The sequence below is a fragment of the Cydia strobilella genome, chromosome 18 (assembly GCF_947568885.1).
Source record: "Cydia strobilella chromosome 18, ilCydStro3.1, whole genome shotgun sequence".
NCBI classification, from domain to species: domain Eukaryota; kingdom Metazoa; phylum Arthropoda; class Insecta; order Lepidoptera; family Tortricidae; genus Cydia; species Cydia strobilella.
In genome coordinates this window covers 11135458-11153157 of record NC_086058.1, presented here as the reverse complement: position 1 = coordinate 11153157, position 17700 = coordinate 11135458, and the positions used below count along the sequence as shown (strand labels likewise).

The 17700-nt window shown below is 35.1% G+C and overlaps 1 protein-coding gene across 2 annotated transcripts; it reads left to right on the top strand.

The window, feature by feature from the left end:
• Window positions 1–157: 157 nt before the first annotated feature.
• LOC134749222 (uncharacterized) lies at window positions 158–17658 on the top strand. Of its 2 annotated transcripts, none has more exons than XM_063684109.1 (9): window positions 158–449; window positions 4988–5137; window positions 5873–6024; window positions 7604–7810; window positions 13583–13714; window positions 14042–14399; window positions 14716–14757; window positions 14949–15017; window positions 15350–17658. In XM_063684109.1, exons 2-9 carry the CDS (start codon window positions 4990–4992, stop codon window positions 15367–15369), a joined length of 1128 nt encoding a protein of 375 aa, XP_063540179.1. In that variant the 5' UTR covers window positions 158–449; window positions 4988–4989; the 3' UTR covers window positions 15370–17658. The 2 variants fall into 2 exon arrangements, with proteins under 2 accessions (XP_063540179.1, XP_063540178.1); XM_063684108.1 differs by having other exon boundaries at window positions 158–453.
• Window positions 17659–17700: the final 42 nt, after the last annotated feature.

Here is a 17700-nt window from a genome sequence, read left to right as displayed (position 1 = left end):
AACTATAATTATTAAATATGATAATTTACGTAATTCATATAAATCAATGATTCAAACTTTAAACTCAATTAATAGTTTTTATTTTTAATACGTACTAAATAGATTTGACGACGTGTCGTGTCGTGTGAAAAGTCTTATTAGATTGACGTCTGTCAAAACCTGCAAATTTTTCATTACATTTTTCGTGTTTCTTCGTTTTCGTTTCATGCGTTGGGTGGTGTACGTGCGTGCTTCGTCGGCATATTGGGTGTTTCACGTAAATATAAGAAACTTGCAACCGATTTCATGAACGCTATCAAATATAATATATCACCCGCAGTTGCGTATGCGCATGCTAGTAAACAGTCCGCCGATGTGATTTTCTAATTGTACCACCAATTGCAATTGAACCGGATTCCGTATTTGTATTCTATTGCCTTTGAATTGGAGCGGTATAAATATATTCAAGAGTGGGTAAGTTTATTAATTAATATGTGTTTTGCTTGGGTACTTATTGAACTGATTGCTATTATACCGATAAACGTTTAGCCGAAGCCGTTACTGTAGTCAGGTAGGAGTAACTTATCATTTCTCAACAAATCTTTCTACTTAATTCAATCAGTAGATCTTACGTATAAAGTGAGTAAATAACATCAGGTAATTTTGTAACTGTCTTTAGTTTTTTTTTAAAGTACCTACAGTTAATAAGTGAAACTAAAAATTGCAATTTAGATTTTTTATGGAATACCTTATGGTTTATCTTTCTTATATACTCTCTCAGTTATTATTCTATTCTTGCAATGATAAACATATTTATTTAAACTTGTAAATAAATCATAGTGTTAGATAGTTTTCTAATCAGAATACAAGTGAGACAAACAAACCACCTATCAATAACATTGGTGTGGATTGGATATTTGTCAGCTCCGTGGCCCTCATATCAGCCTTTGATTGCACTGACCTCTGCACCTTATACTGCCCACATTATCTATAAGGTATAAAGAAGTCAAAATGATGTATTTATGTTTGCTGCACTCCATATATACCTTGTTTATTGTTAAATAATTACTCTGCCAAACAAAAATAGCTCTTAATGGTAAATTATCTCAATAATGTGGACAGTACATTATTACATAAAAGGTGATAACTGGGTGCACTGAGTTCGTCTATACTAACAGCATGCATGAATGAAATATAAGTTTTTATTGGTGGTGTTTGTTAACTCTGGACTTAAGGTAAAATACTTATTTCGTAATTTAGATGCCACTTTTGTTCAGACAAAAATGGATTTTCTTTAAGATAGTCGAAAGACCAGATTGCTTACTCTTATCAAAATTTTAAGTCCTACCTTGAATTTGTTTGTGTGTACAACAATTTTTTGTATATGTTAACTGTATTTTGAAGTAAAATGAAACTGAATGATTTGATTTTGATTTCATTACTAAATGTAGTTTTGAATTTAAATTGTTTTGGGACATGCTAATAATACTAACATTAAATAATTTTACGGTTTAGACTCACTTGAGTCGAAACCATCAAAACCGTGAAATTATTTAATGTAGTTTGTCTGTTTTCTTGAATTATTATTTTTACAGTACACTTTACTACTATTTCATATCTTTTTCACGTCACCAATTCGAAAAAGGGTTTTTTCTTCCCTGCTAGGAGTGATCAAAATAGCACTTGTCTTCCCTGCTAGGAGGGATCAAAGTCTCACTTTTCTATTCTAGGACACTATTTTCACATTTTTTTGCACATTATTTTTTTAGCTTAAATAATATTTGTAACATCATAATTACCTCATAGGTGATGTGAAAAGCAGTATGTGTCACATGGTAGCAAAATTATTTCCATCTTGGGCGTAACACACTTGAATCCCTCACTACGCTCAGAATTCTACTTTAGAACCCCTCGTTACTCTCGGGATTCTATTATACAAACCTTCGCTTCCTTTAGGATTCAATGTACGCCCTCGCCGTAAATATGTCATTTTGCTCCCTTGTAACAAAATCTACTATTCCTTATTTAGAAATTGTTAATCAAAAATAATATCAGACACCGGAATTATTGTTGCATTTTTGAACTGTCATAGGACTAATTTATCGACTTCCGATACTCATATATGATATATGAGTATCTATACAATAATAATTAAACTAACGTAACTAGTAATAACTATAGAGTAAATAAATGTAAAACTATTAAATTTTCATTGTCTTTATTGCACATCTATTACGCATTTTCAACTACTCAAAAGTTATCTGGCAGAGATAACTCTTTAGCGATAAGACCGCTTGTTATTTACCTCTACTTTTAATCTTTTTTAATATGTTATATTTTACATTGTATCGATGTAGGTATATCGAAAGTCGATAAATGAGAAGTCCCTAATGACATTTCAAACTGCCACGAGAATTGCGGCCTCTGATCATGAGCCGGCATTGGGGTTTTGGGTGCGCGAATGATTTCGTGTATTCATAACTTTGTTTATTCTTTTATAATTACCAAGCTATGAATTATACAAATGTGCTTAGAAATGTTAAATTGGTTTCTGTTTTTACATATTTTTTGGCTAGCGTAAAAGATTCCCACACCCAAAACACCTTAAGTCTATCTTGAGTCATATCAGTCATAATATATTATTGAAATTGCAATTAAAATAAAGTGGTTAATCTGCCCGCCAAGTCGATACTACAAATACAAGAGTATTGGTAGTCAATAATTATTGTCTATGGCACTTTCTGAATGTCCAATGTATCTGAGTCATGTCACACTAATTGTTACATTATTACAATTAATAACTGAGTAAAGCTTAACCCCCTTATTCATAAAAGTACAGTTTTAATACAAAGGTATAAGTCAAAATTACAGATTAAGACAAATATTGAGGCTTATAGCGCATTTATGAATAACACCATTAAAATATAACTTTAATGCTAGTTAAACATATTAATACATCTTATTTCTGCATTAAACTGAAATAATGTATTTTTACAAACCATTTTTCTAGGTAAGATTATTTTCCTTAAAGAATGTCCTGTAATCTTCTTGGGGCATTTATGGGAAAATCAGGTGTATTGTTTTAGTTCGTTTTTTTAGCACTAGAAAAAAGGTAAACAATATGGATGTGTCTTTCTTATTGAAAAATAATGAAAAACGGTTTAAAAAAATGAGTATATATTACTTATGAAAGCAAAATAATGTAAAAGATCATAGGTAGATTTATAATTGTAACATATTTGCTGTCTTATTTTTCAAAAGTGATTTTAAATAAAAAGACCCGTCAAGATCGCTTACCTTCCCAGGTAGCAGAATGACGTCAGCGACGTCATAATGACGTCATTTATACGTTATAATGACGTAACGGACGTCATAATGACGTATAAATGCTACCTGGGTTCTTTCTAATGCTAAAAAAACGAACTGTAGTTACATGTAAAATGTTTGTTTAGTATTAAGTGTGTTCAGGAACTAGCAAAATGTGGCTGGTATATAGAATATCATGTAGTGAAAATGGAAAGCAATCTTTAATTACTATCTGTAATTCTAATTACTATGTTTATAGTTATTAAGCATTTAGTAGATAAGCTGTGAAATGGCTTTACTACTTCCGCAATTAGTCTTAGACCCTGACCTATGACCTATGACCTCACTTAACTCACTTGAGTATAAACTTCTTTATTATGCTAAATACCTGATTACTGTACACCCCAGGCCAAAAGTATGGAAACAAGCTTGTATTTCAATAGAAAAGTGTGATGTTTTAAGCGATGGATTTTATACTACTCATTGACAATTTGGTAAAAATAATAATGGAACATTTTAAAAGTAAATTACTCTGGCTGTGATAGTTGTCAATTCAACATTTTGTCATGTAATTAAAGGGTAGGTATAATTATGTAACTTTTTCCTACTTAATTTTTTTTAGCTTTTTGACAATATTTTAGGATGTTTTGATACTAAGCGTGTATTTTTAATCTTTTGGGTTTGCCTAATGTAACTCTTAGTTTACAAATATATACAACAAAGATAGAAACATGATATATAAAAGAAAACAACGTTGTTTCCATACTTTTGGCCTGGGGTGTACATAATTATGGCAATTACATGCAAACATTTTTTTTTATAGTTTGTGGTTTTTAACCCGTCAACTTTTAGTCTATTTAGTATAAAGCTAGGTACTAATTAGTCTGAAGCACAGGAAACATGAATATTGATACAAATATATTCATCTACTTTCTCTAGCAAAAATTACCAGATTAAATCATTGTGTCTGTGAAGATCACAATTTTCGCGTAGGTTATAAGTAAAGACACGTAGTGAGGTACCTAATGCGTTTATCGCTTTCTAACACTTAAAGTAAAATAAAACGAAAAGTTTACTATAAGTTTGATGGCTACTTTAATGACTAGCTCTTCAGGAGACCGGCTGAGGGCGAGTGCATGGAGAGTTATATCGTCTCGCGATATCTCTGCTGGCGCTTTGTTTTAGTCGGGTGGTGCCCGTATGTCGGATTTCACAATGGATGTGGATTTGCACGCCGCTTCGGTGTGCGAACGGGGCTTCTCTATACACGCGCATAGCGCTGTTACGCTCACACACCAGAGCGACGTGCGAATTCGTATCAGTGCGATAACCGCGTACCTATACACTCGACGAATGCGTCTCGCCTGATATCACGGTTCTGACCGGGATATATACCGTGATTACCTTTTGTATTGTTTTTGAGCTCCCGATATTGCGACGCAGTTACATGCATTTTGTTCACGGGTAAACTGAAGATAGCAGGTGGGTGTCAAAGTTGTGTAGAAAAGAAAAAAAAACGAAAAAAAACAAAGAAAGTTGTGAAGAAAAGGTAATCACGGTCCATATCCCGGTCAATATAAGTCTAGTGAAACTAACCGTGATTCGAGAATCATTCAAGACTGTTATCACGGTTCTTCTACCTAAGTTGCCGTTAGCCTGCCCTAGCCGGCCTAGCCCTGCTAATAAAATTCATTCTTTCCAGCCATGGAACTGGTAGCGCTAGTGAAAGAGGGCTTCCAAAATGTCGCGGAGCATGCAGCCAGTTACAAGTTCGGACAGACGGTGCTCCGGTATGTGGACAAGACGCTTTGGGTCCTGGAGAAATGTGCACGCTGGGCTGTTCCCCCGCCATGTGAGTTTTGCTATACTTAAAAATATGAAGCAACCTAACGCGTGTTTACATTTAATGCCGATCCGCACGCTGCTCCGGTGCGCGAGCGGGACGTTATATACTCATAAGTGCTGTCTTATCAGTGTGATAACCGCGGCAATCGCGGTATACCTATCTGACTTGCTTTCCAAAGCTCTCCAACTGCCGTACTGTATTATCGTTGTATTGGTTTGGCAATGGCTTTAATCTCCCTTTTGCGCTTTGTATTGAGGACGGCATATCATGAAATTCAGCATGTGAAATAATTCAAGATTTTAAAAAAATTGCCATAACAGTCGACACCTGAACAAAACATGGGGCTATCGCGTCGATAAAGAATGAGCGGGTTACTTAAATTAAGTATGACGCTCTGTCAGCAAATATCCTCATATGTTAGTTTTCTCAAAAGACAGATATGACAACAGAAGTAAACCATATAACCATAAATCTTATTTCGCCTTTAGCAACCCTTCAGAGTCATACAAAAAGAAGCTTTTATAAGTATAGTTGGTCAAACCAAATTGGCAGTCAATAAGAACCAAAAAAACTATACTAATCCTTTTTTTTTAGGTACTACTATAGTAATAATAATAATATAAGACGTTTATTCAAGAAGTTTGAACATACTAGTGTAAGACAACGATAGTATGATTATCTCTGTCTATGTTTGAAATGAGACAGTCCTTTGACAAACTATATGTCTTGTTTTGTTCCTAGTGGACCCCGTAGAAAGGCCTCAACCAGAGCTCGTCCGTCCCATGCCGTGGGTGTTCTTTTTAATGATGCTGGTAGCCCTAAGGATTACGCGGGAGGCCATATCGCTCGTAAACTTAGTACTGGGCAAGCCGCCGCTTCGATCTGCCGATGTGGTAAGTTTGATAATTAAGAGCCACCCCACACTAGCGTCTTTTGAAGCTATGGAAAACGGCGTCGCCTAAAAATTGAAATTTTGTGTGATGTAATTGTGTCGCTCAACTTCAAACTCGGGTACATCCGTTCGACCCTCTTAGAAAATATCTATCCCCCCCGATTTACTCAAATTTGAAGTTATGCGACTCAATTAATGAACGATCCCTAGTGATAAGTTTCGTCTGCCTCCTGCATAATGAATACTAATATGGCGTTTTGTTAATATAGTCAGTAAAAATAATGTCAATATAGTTGATCTCAGATTTTGTAGCTTAATTAAGCAAATTAATCTTTGAACTAAACTCATTTATCACATGACCCAGGTCATATCCGCGTGTATACGGAACTTTACCACTAATTAACACAATGTTTCCATTCACAAATAAAATATGCTTAGGCATATTATATAGCCAACTTTGTAAAGTGTCGAGATCATAAATGTCTATGTCTATTAATGCTACCTAAGGTAGATAGAATAAGGTTTTTTAATCAAAAATGTAATTATCTCAATTGATCCAAGATTTTATTGCCGTGTACTTTTCGACCCTCAATACTGAGGAATACGACGCAAGGAGGAGGACTTTTATTTTAACAGTCAGCTGCATTGACATGATTCTTACTAATCCACTCTTTAGAATCATTTAGAATCATTTATTCATCAATTGTGCATTACAGGTAATGAATACAGGTGTTATAAACAATTCGTTCTCTGTAATATGTCTTGCGACGTACAATGATTTTGGTTACCTAGCGCATGCAATATTATTAGAAATGTCACTTTATTTAAAATAAAAATAATCAATAAGTTGTAATTAATAATGATTAATGGGTAAATTATATAAGTCAATCATTCATTTGTCAAAGTGTCCATCAGAAATTCATCAATATTGTAATAACATTTATCTTTTAATAATTTTTTTAACCTTATCTTAAATGTCGACAGCTGTTCATTTCTGAGCAGATCCGGTAATTTGTTAAACAATTTAGGGGCCATTGTGTAGATGGTATTTGTATAAAAGCTTGTTTTTGAAATACAATTTCACATCTTAACATGGTGGCGAGGTTGCATTGTGTTATCACCTATTTGCTATGGACCCTTCTGGTCTCGATCATCAGATTAGCTCGATGTTATCACAATATTGCATTGTCACTGGCCTTTCAGAAGTAGGTACCTACCAAATTTGAGCCCTATCGAACGCCAGGAAGTGGTTCTAATTTAGTTTCATTAGTAACATTCGGCTCACACAGGTACCTACTAACCGGACAAGTGCGAGTCGAACTCTCCCACCGAGGTTTCCGTACTTTTTAGTATTTGTTGTTATAGTGGCAACAGAAATACATCATCTGTGAAAATCTCAACTGTCAGTCCGACGGACAGAGGAGTCTTATTAATAGGGTCCCGTTTTTACCCTTTGGGTACGGAACCCTAAAAACGTGTAAAATATCTATCTACATACTTGTAAACTCGAACAACATCATTTGATACAACACAAAATCACTACTTACAACCAACTAACCAACCAACTAACCCTATTCCAGGTGACATACATTCAAGGCAAACGTCGCTACCTGCGCACCTTGAAGTACCAAGGCAACAGGATGATGAGAGCCCGCACGGGTACGACCCACGAGCCGTGGTACAGCGGGCTGAGGTCGCTTTTCGAGTTCACCATGTGTTTTAGAAGGCAATCGGTACCCTATGGCAACAACAATACTACTAGAGTCAGCAACAATGACGAAGTCCTGGTAAGTGTATCTTTATTAAATGGCCTAGCAGGTGTTGAGTCACAATTACTTCTTATCGAACATTTTACATAAACTATTAGACCATAACCGGCGATTAGTCGTACTCGCAGCAAGTGTTTAAAAAAATCTATATACGCAAAATGAAAATCACTAGCGCTAGCGTAGCGACGTAACCCAATCTTTGAAGTTTTAAACATTCGCCATTTTCGTTTTATTTTACCTCCCGCAATGTCGGCAACTTGTGCCGTTGCACCGCCTTTAAGCTGCCTCTGATAATACTGTTATGTTTGCTTAAAGGGGACCCCTGACTATCAGTCCGACGGACGATATCGGCCTGTCAGTTGTTCGGAACTGTCAAATTTTTGTTCGTCCGGCGGACTGATAGTCAGTGGGCCCCTTTAGAGAAGATGGTGACTGTACGGTAACAGAGTTCAATAGGGTAGTTGACACGTTGAATTTTATACTTAAATCTAGTTAAATAGATAGATAATGAGCAATTTATTACAACTGGAAACTTAAAAAATATATGGGATTAATAAAAAAATACAAGACCTCAGTTTCAAATCAACTTTTTTTTTTACTTTCAAATAGGAAAAAAATAACGGTAACATTTAATTCCTTACATTTTATTTTAAAAAAATTGTATAAAAACAACATAAACGCAACATTTCACCAACAAAATCGCAATTTCCTTGTTTTCCATACATCGAAACGGCTTCTAAGCAAAGCGGCGTCTAAGCAAGCAGTAAAGTGCGGGTGCCAGACTTTGAGAGATGTACAAAATGGTTTAAAAAAAGCATTTAAATACAAAATGCAAAATACTTTTCAGATTTACTATTTCAAATGCAAAATACCAAATAGTTTTGCGTTTTGTATTTTAAATGCTAAATGCAAAATAGGTATTTTCAAAATAAAATACCTTTTGACCAAATCTCAGATATTTTTATTTATTTTAGGTATTTATCATGGGAAATAGAGACATAATGCCGAGGCGAACAAAAACGTCTAATAACATGGCACCTTATGCATGACATTTCGGTCATATTTTATCAGTACGCGTATCAATAAATTCTGTTATGTTATTATTAATAATAATAATACTCACTTAAAATAATGTAAAAAACTAGACTAACGAAAAGAGAGCCATGGCTCCATTTTGTGAATTGTGTGGCCATTTATTTTATTTCGGTTGATTGTACATCTAGTTCTTATTTTATTATTATTACACTTTTCTTTTATTAATAACAACTTGACTGGTATTATTAAAAAGTGAAAAAAAATAACATCAATTTTTATTTATTACGCGGCGCGCACTCTGACCAAAGTCGGTCAAATTCGGCAATACCTATACAAGCGTCATTCGTTCATTTAATTTTGTTTGACTGGTAATGTTGGCTAAACTTAATCACAAAGTATTTTGCATTTTGAAATGAATATTAAAAATGCAAAATACATCTCGAAAGGTATTTGAAATAAAATACAAAATGTTTTTTACTAAAAGGCATTTAAATGCAAAATACAAAATAGGTATTTTGCATTTTGTATTTGCATTTTAAATAGAAGTATTTCAAATAAATTGCATCTCTGGACTTTGACCATCATTTGTGGCAATTGCGACTTTTGTATTGCTGTAAGATAATGGGTCCCATACAGACATTTGATACTCAAAACAAACCTGATCGACTGATACCATTAAAACAACAAATCGTCAACTACCCAAATGTTTACCCGTTTAGAGTGCAAGCGAATAGTTTGTTCAGTACATACTCCATGAAACGTCTAAATGTTATCCCTAAATGCAATAATTAAAGAATATTTACTTAAACAAGTTTGGGAACAAATCAAATTATTTTAAGGAGTTCGTTTAGGAGGTGCAAGCGCGCACTGCTTGCCCTTAGAGCTGGTCAAAGACGCCCAGTCTTACTAAGATGGCATATAGTCGAGAAATTCGGACGGGCACCGCCGTGGCGGGGTGGCCTAGGGGTTCATGGCGTTAGCCGCGATAGCTAAAGACGCCGGTTCGAATCAGGCCTTCACCACTGGAGGGCTTCGTCACTTTTTCTTTAATATATGACATCTATTACAGTTTTTAATATTTATTTACTTAAAATCCTTGACTACATATTGAACGGTACAGTCAATGTCAGATATTGATGCTACCAAGTACCAATTCGCAAATATATGCTACACCTTAAAATTATGGCAATAAAGTCCAAACTTAATTGTTCGCTTCATTTAACTAATTAGAATACATTTTTAGTCATGTCATAGGTACTTATTCTTATTCGTAAACGGAGATAGGTCAAGGTTTATAATATGACTCTCAGTATGTAGGTACCTATTTTTTTCTTGCGTACTGTGTAGATTTTATCTTGATACCTAATTGGATTTTATGTTCTTACTTCTGATCTGACTATTTTTTGCTGTTTGCAAAGAAACGTGGAGTTGCAGGCGTACATAGGCTATGGAGACTGCTTAACATCAGGCGGGCCGTATGCTTGTTTGCCACCGACGTAGTATAAAAAAAAGTCTGGAATTTTGGATGTATAAATTAGACGATACATTACATACACACTCACTTACAATAATTTCTTGCACGCTATATTTGCGTGTTTCGATATGCAAAATATTATTGCATTAATTTTAATGTAAGAATAGTAAATGTTATTGTGATATTTTCAGCAGGGTTCGTTACCATAATATTTCTTTGATATTATACAATTATATCTAAATAAAATGCAAACATTAGTTTACATTAACAGACGAGATACCGTAATAAAAAACCGGCTAATTATAGGTCTACCGTTTAACTGAGGCGATTGTTAAGAAATTATTATGGTCGGCTACGGACTGGCTGAAGGCTAGGCTGAAAGCTAACTTGTATTAAATTATGTTAGGTAAGTATTTTTACTTACCTAACACAATACAAGTTTGCTGCTATTATTATAAACCGGTTATACCTAGTCCCAAAATTTAGCTACCTTCTACTAGAATATCACCGCGCAACTTCTTCAAATTTCACGTAGCTAACCTTAATATGCACGCTGATGGCATATTGGGTAACGATTTCATATCCAAATTCAATGTCGATATCTCATACGAATATAAAACCCTGCGAATACGGGACAGAACATACAAATTTCTTAATACACTAAACGATTCTCCAAATCCTTCTATCGATAACAATAAACAAACCCTTAGACAATATAGATCAGAAACTGTTGTCACTTGCCTAACTAAAGATATCTCAGACGGAACAGCAATCGTAGACAAACAATCCATCGACGATCACCTAACTATTCCAAACGCGCTCGTTGTTATCAAAAATAATCAATTCCCAATTCCTAATAACGTGTGTAAACAGGTTAAACTCCAGCAATGAAGACAAAACTATATCAATTCCCACCATCCATGTAAACTTAATAAATGAAGTCTTACCAACCCAGTCTTATTTCTTTACCAACCACCTGGGATATGGCAGGCGTACAAAAAGAAAAATAATACCGGTATTCGATCCTTGATTTTATGATCGTCTGAGTTTGAAGTGTCCAGACAGCAGCCGTCAAAACTAATCGTAATGATTAAAATGGCCCTGGACTTGAACTCTGAGCGAAGTCTGTTTCCTATTTTTGTTGTTATCAATGACATAACTAACTAACTAACGCAGATAAAACTAGCTTTATTCATTTAAACAAAAATACGTGGTAATAATCTAAAAAAAACTAAACTAAATTAATCTAAAAATGGTCCCTGCGGTATGGTATGGTACCGAGGATGCTATTAGCATTTCTTAGGTGGATTCTTAGGCTGATTCGATCTCCTGTGGCGTCTCTGAGTCTCTTCAACAGGTATTTGAATAGCAAAGGCCTCACTTACTATATAAACTTATTAAATTTACAAGCTTTATGAAGTTACAAATAGAGATATCGCAAATTGTGATATTTATAAGTAGGAAATTAAGTACCTAAAACTCTTACACGTGGAACACAACACAAATTTTAATAGTAAGTGCAATGTGCATGATTATTATTGTAAACACCACCCGCTTATCTACTTTTGCTGAAAAGAGCGTGACATTTTTTATTATATGTAAAAGTTTTTATTGAATTCATAATAAAATTACATTTGCTTGCAAATAAAGATTTCCACTTCGAGATGGGGTATGTTTATTTTATGTCGTGCCGTGCATGTGTTCCATTCTATCGTACCGTCCAGATACTGAATTTTCGTCAATCGATAAATTTTTATGACATAGGCTACATTTTTGGAGGGTCTTTTTTACGACAAAGCCCTATCTAATCGGCTATAAGTTCTTAAAACGCTATTTATATGGCGTGAATGTTTAAAAGTTACGTACTTCTTACTCGTATTAGAAACGCGGCTAAATAATTTCGAGGCAAATGCTTGCAGATTATTTGGCTTCTTTTTCTTGTAAAGTAAACTCGAATTTATTGGTATAGTTATATGCTTACTAGAATCATCCAGATTGATCCATACTTGGCGTTACAACCTACGCGTCGAATGATAACCTCCATATATAAGTCTGGTAAGGAATCACTTTGGACACGCATGCATTGTACGAGTGTGTGTAATCAGCTAAATATAGACAGCTGCAATTTTATTGATATGAGTATGTGTATCTATGGTTAAAGGATAGTAGATCGAACTTTTTGTTGTATTTGAAGTGCATGGGTATTGCAATACTTAAAGAGTAGCTGGTGTGCCTTTGCATTGTTAGTTCAAGAAATCTTATTGGAACGGGCCAGGGATCGAATATTTACGGATATATTAAGTAAACAGGCGCAACCACCTGGGTATCACTTCTTCAACATATGATATTTAAGTTACATGCGCGTTGCCGACCCTAACACTCCTCTCCCTCGAGCTCTGGCAACCTTACTCACCGGCAGGAACACAACACTATTAGTAGGGTCTAGTGTTATTTGGCTGCGGTTTTCTGTAAGGTGGAGGTACCTCCCCAGTTGGGCTCTACTCTAGATCTGGAATGACATCCGCTGTCCTTTTTCCTTACCACACAAAGCAAGATGTCATTCACAGTGCCCATACCTCTCTTTTGGACGTAGTTTAAGGACATACCCGGGTCCGAAATATCTCAAGTATCTCAAGATATGGCGCAAAAACTGTTCTATTATAGGCCGCCCCATTACAACCCAAACGGAGAAATTAGGCGTTATTTAGATACCTCTCAATGATCCTTAAGAAACTCATTAATACGAGCCGGGGTGCGAACCACAACCCCCAGATAGGACACCGCGCTCACTGATCGTTATGTGTTAAGGCGGTTCCCTGAGCCAGAAGGCGAAAAATCTGCTTACATGATCATGTTATTCTAAGAGGCGTTGATATTAGTAGACGTGAAAAAAATATATGTAGTTCTTGACTATACCTATATTATCTTTAATAACATAGCTTCCGATACACGAATTATGGCACTTCGCTCGATACAATTAATTCCCAAAGTAACCTCTAACTCGGACTTTTAATCCAACTTTACTCGGTTATTTATTATGTGATACTATAAACAAAAAAAGAAGAATAAACAATCTTAATATAAATGGTAATTTCATAGCTTTCGCATTTCGATATTGTAAGGTAACGTTTTTAAAATAAATAAAAATCGACAAAACTCGATCAAAATTGACACTTGGCGTGCATTATCTTTCCCGTTCTTTCTTGCGAAATGGGACAGTGACAGCGGCAAACCGATGGAACGGCCTTAATGTTTAACCAAGAAATGTACATTGCTTTCAGGTAGTGAAACGCAGCAAGCGTCCTCGTCAGGAGGAAAGCCCCGCGTCCACCAGCGAGGCGACCATGGAGAGGCTCATAGAGAAGATGATGGTCGACTTGGATGCTGATTCAGATGAAGACTCCAGCTATACGGTGCGTTGAAAAGAGTTGCTTGCGTTGTCTAAGTATCTAACTGTCCATACGAGTCTGGGAAAATAGAGACAATTAAATCTTGTTCCCGTAAGCTGCGCTTTAATTTATTCATATAATTGAATACTTAAGTTAAACGTTTAAAGAAATAATAAGGATGTCAATTATATAATTACATTGGTTGGAGCGTTTCCAATGCCCCAATTATTTATTTTGAACCACTGTTTTAACATTAAATTTATTCGTTTCAACTTAGGATAATTTATGAGTTTTATGACCTACTTACACACATAACCTACTCTAACTTATAAAGTTGTATTTCATTTCCAGCTCACAAACGCTACAGGCCTGAAAAGTGATAGGTCAGAAACCGCCGAATCTGACCAGGAACCCACACCCAGCGAGGAATCCGCCCCAACAACTAAATCGGAAAACGAAATGCCTGCCGAAACACCCGAAGCAAACGATTCAGAAATACTGGCCGACCATCCGTCCGAGATCAATAACCATTCAAAAGAGACCGACCAATCCCAAGCCGAGGAAGTGACGGAAGAATTCAAGCCAGCTCAAAACTGCGAAGACAAGCATCTAAACGCAGAACAACCCTCCCCTTTGGTCGACTCGCAAACTTTCATCCAAACTGAGAAGAAACGACACCAGAAGTCGCCAAGAAAGGACCAAAAAATGGGTAACAGATTCTTAGCTTTCTTTCTTCCTAAAGACTCACTTTTAAAGAAACGTCCAAAAGGACTAAAACAGTAACGAAAAGGAATTTGACGCTTCCGTAAAGAGACGAAAAGTTCACTGTTTAATGCGACATTTGACACGAAAATACTCAAGTCATGCTTTCTCTCTCAATAGGATAACTCGCGCTATTTCGTGTAAATAGATACATAAGATTTTAAACTCTCAAACTATCTGACAGTTGAACGAAAACAAAGTACAGGGTGAGACTCCTGATAAAGTAATCGGGAAGAATTGACAATGATTTTCTTTATTTTCAGCGAACGGCCGGACGGTAAAGAGTACCTCCGAAAGAAACATAGGTAACATACTTTATATCGCATGACACATGCCCTTGTAGGGTATTTTACCTGAGAGTAAGATCACAATGAACATGAATTAAATAGATGGTTATTTAAAAATGCATGGATAGAGAATGAATTGCATGTTAAGCTAAGGCTTGTGGGGTGCTATGTGGCGGTCGGTTGAGCTATAGCGGTGTTTTTGGCCTCAGGAGGTGACAAGCGGGACGCGGCTGTGGCCAGGGCTTCGTCGGCGGATTACATCGCACGTGGGAAAAAAGGTCAGTTACTGAAGTTAATCCTAATTCTTGGTCTCTGAGTTCTCTGACTGACGTTTTGCATTGCGTACGGCGCGCGGCATCAAACTATAAACTGTAGGTGTATTCTATCGTATGGCGTCAACCGGAGACTGATGCCTATAAACTAGATCAGGTGTACTATAAGATATTTTTTTGCTCTGTGTACAATCTTAGTTAACTAGAGATGATCCCACAGACAAACTTATTGTCGAGTTGTATGGGGCTATGTTTACATTATATTATTTACCATGTTTTTTTAATTAATACAAATAAAAATAGCGGCATATGTTTATAAAACTAATTTTGTTTTTCAGATAACAGGCAGACACCGTAAGCTTGTGGCATCCTACACAGTAACTATAAGTATAACAGTACTGAAGACTGTTTATTGTTTTGCTCATCTAATTAACGTTATACGGTTACTTTAGGGATACTACTTGTTATATACTATGTTATGGAATTACTTTTAAAATCAGCAGGTCCGATTTTATTAATATTAATAATTTCGATAAACTATTAACTCTTAAATATGAAACCGCATAAAGAAATAGTTGGTTCCTGATATAACTTAGAATTTTTATATTTAATCAATTATAAATTTATCGGCAGAGAATTTTGTAATCTCTCTAGAATATCAATTTTGTTAACAAATATTGTTATTTATAGCTCTGTTTTGTGCAATTAATTTTGTAGCGGGTGATTGTATCATCTTGTATAAGTTTTTTTTTAATGTTAACTAGGTAAACTAAGTCGACGTTTAGAAATATGTGGGGTGGAGTATGCAAGTGCCTTAGATGTAAATTTTTCGTCTCATCACATTCGAAATGCTACCTTGAGAATATTTACAGAGGGTTTAGTTTTGGACGGTCAATGTGGTTAAAATCTAGGCGCTGGGATTATCAAGTTAAGGTGCTTTGAAATGACTTAAGATAAAAGTTCCTTTTTTATCGTATTGGGTTAAACATCGTTATTAACACTTATTAATCAATCAAATCATTTATTTTCAGGCAACTTAACGAATATTATGGACTATGTCGTAAGATTTTTAATTTAATTTTATTCTTTAGTCTTCCTTCGTTATAAATCACATTAGAAAAGTTATTCAAATGCATTTATTGGTTTTCAAGTAAAAGTACCTACGGTTAAGTCAGTGATGTAAATTTCCCATGACTTATTCTTGTAAAAAGTAAACGAAAACAATATTGACAATCCTAAACTAAACGTTCTGATAACATTATGTATGCTTTTTTATTTATTGATCTTGTCCTAATCTGTAGGTTTTTAGGCTTTAAATTTGATTTCGAAATATTTGGTTGGTGCTAAAAATTCGTGTCGCTTGCATTGAGTTATTATTACTATAGAGAGCATAGAGACGACATACCAAACAATGAAATTGTCGCAATCACAACCTGTACCACGCGACCAAAACCTCGTAAGCGCCGTACAATTTATGGCGATTACGCGTTTGTCGCGAGATTCACGCTCCGCTTCTATGGTTTGATGCCAAAACGGCAGCAACTCATATATGGCGCAAAATACTGGTTCTCTGTGCCGTTTCCATACGTTACTAATAATGGTTCAATGGTCGCTTGCTGTGATTAGTTTCTTTCGTTTCACGAAAGCGATTGCCCTATACCTCTTTGCATGCAGGCATTTTCATTTAAAATTATACGTCTTCACAAATAACATTGCGATTTAACCTTTTATATAATAGTGGTCAGAATTCATGGGTTCCAATTCCAACCTCGGTTGTGCTTAGAGCAGAAAAAATCGTCGAATACAATGCAAAAATACGACTAATGTAAATTATTTCTTCATACACGGAAAAGAGGCAAAACATAGAAAGCGTATAATTTTAAATAAATATGCCGTGCGATCTACGCAACCCATTCACCCCAATGCTAGTACCCACTATGTATAGTTTTATATTAAGTCATCACTTAGCTATATAGTCCGCCCTTTGCATTTTAGTTCATTCCAGTCGAAAGTGAAGCTAATTTGGTTCCTACCGATATCTAGTTACTTAGTTTTAAATGCATTCAATTCTTTAGAATATAATTATGAAGTAATCACAAGTTTATACAGTGCGTTTTTTACTAATACTTTTTTTTTATTAATTTTCAGTTGTGAAATCGTTTAATTATTATAATTGTTATAGCGCCGAGTCCTGCCAAATGGGATTCCTAAAGGACATATTCGATTTTTAGCGAGTTATGAATGAGAATCCTGGATAGGTTGAGGTTACATTGAAATTTCTCCTTTTTTACTTAAAACGTGAAACAAAGTAAAATCAACTCCACTTTGCAAATAATTTTGTTTAAATTTCAATACTGAGTATGGTAGGCAGGACGAGGATAGGTACGGTCTGATATAAGATTGATTATTAGATACAAATTTTATTTATTGATCGAAATTTGAATTCCAAAGATTTGGCTGTGTAGCGATGGACTATCTGATAAGAAAAGACTGACGTTACAATTATACTTCTTTTCTTTTGTATGTTTTCATGTAAATTATAAAATAAATATTATTTAATCTTTATAACGTTTTGTAAGGCTAACAAGTTTTTGGAATATTTTATGAATTGTGAACGATATTGTTATAAATATATTTCATAATGAAATCATTTAGGTATGTGTTTTATTTTTATTGTACCTACCAACTA

Bases quoted from the DNA above. Each gene is read 5' to 3' on its own strand.
- LOC134749222 (XM_063684109.1), top strand. From the start codon at position 4,990: ATGGAACTGGTAGCGCTAGTGAAAGAGGGCTTCCAAAATGTCGCGGAG. The intron at 5,138-5,872 runs GTGAGTTTTGCT...TTTTGTTCCTAG, and splicing joins CTGGGCTGTTCCCCCGCCAT to TGGACCCCGTAGAAAGGCCT. The intron at 7,811-13,582 runs GTAAGTGTATCT...CATTGCTTTCAG, and splicing joins GCAACAATGACGAAGTCCTG to GTAGTGAAACGCAGCAAGCG.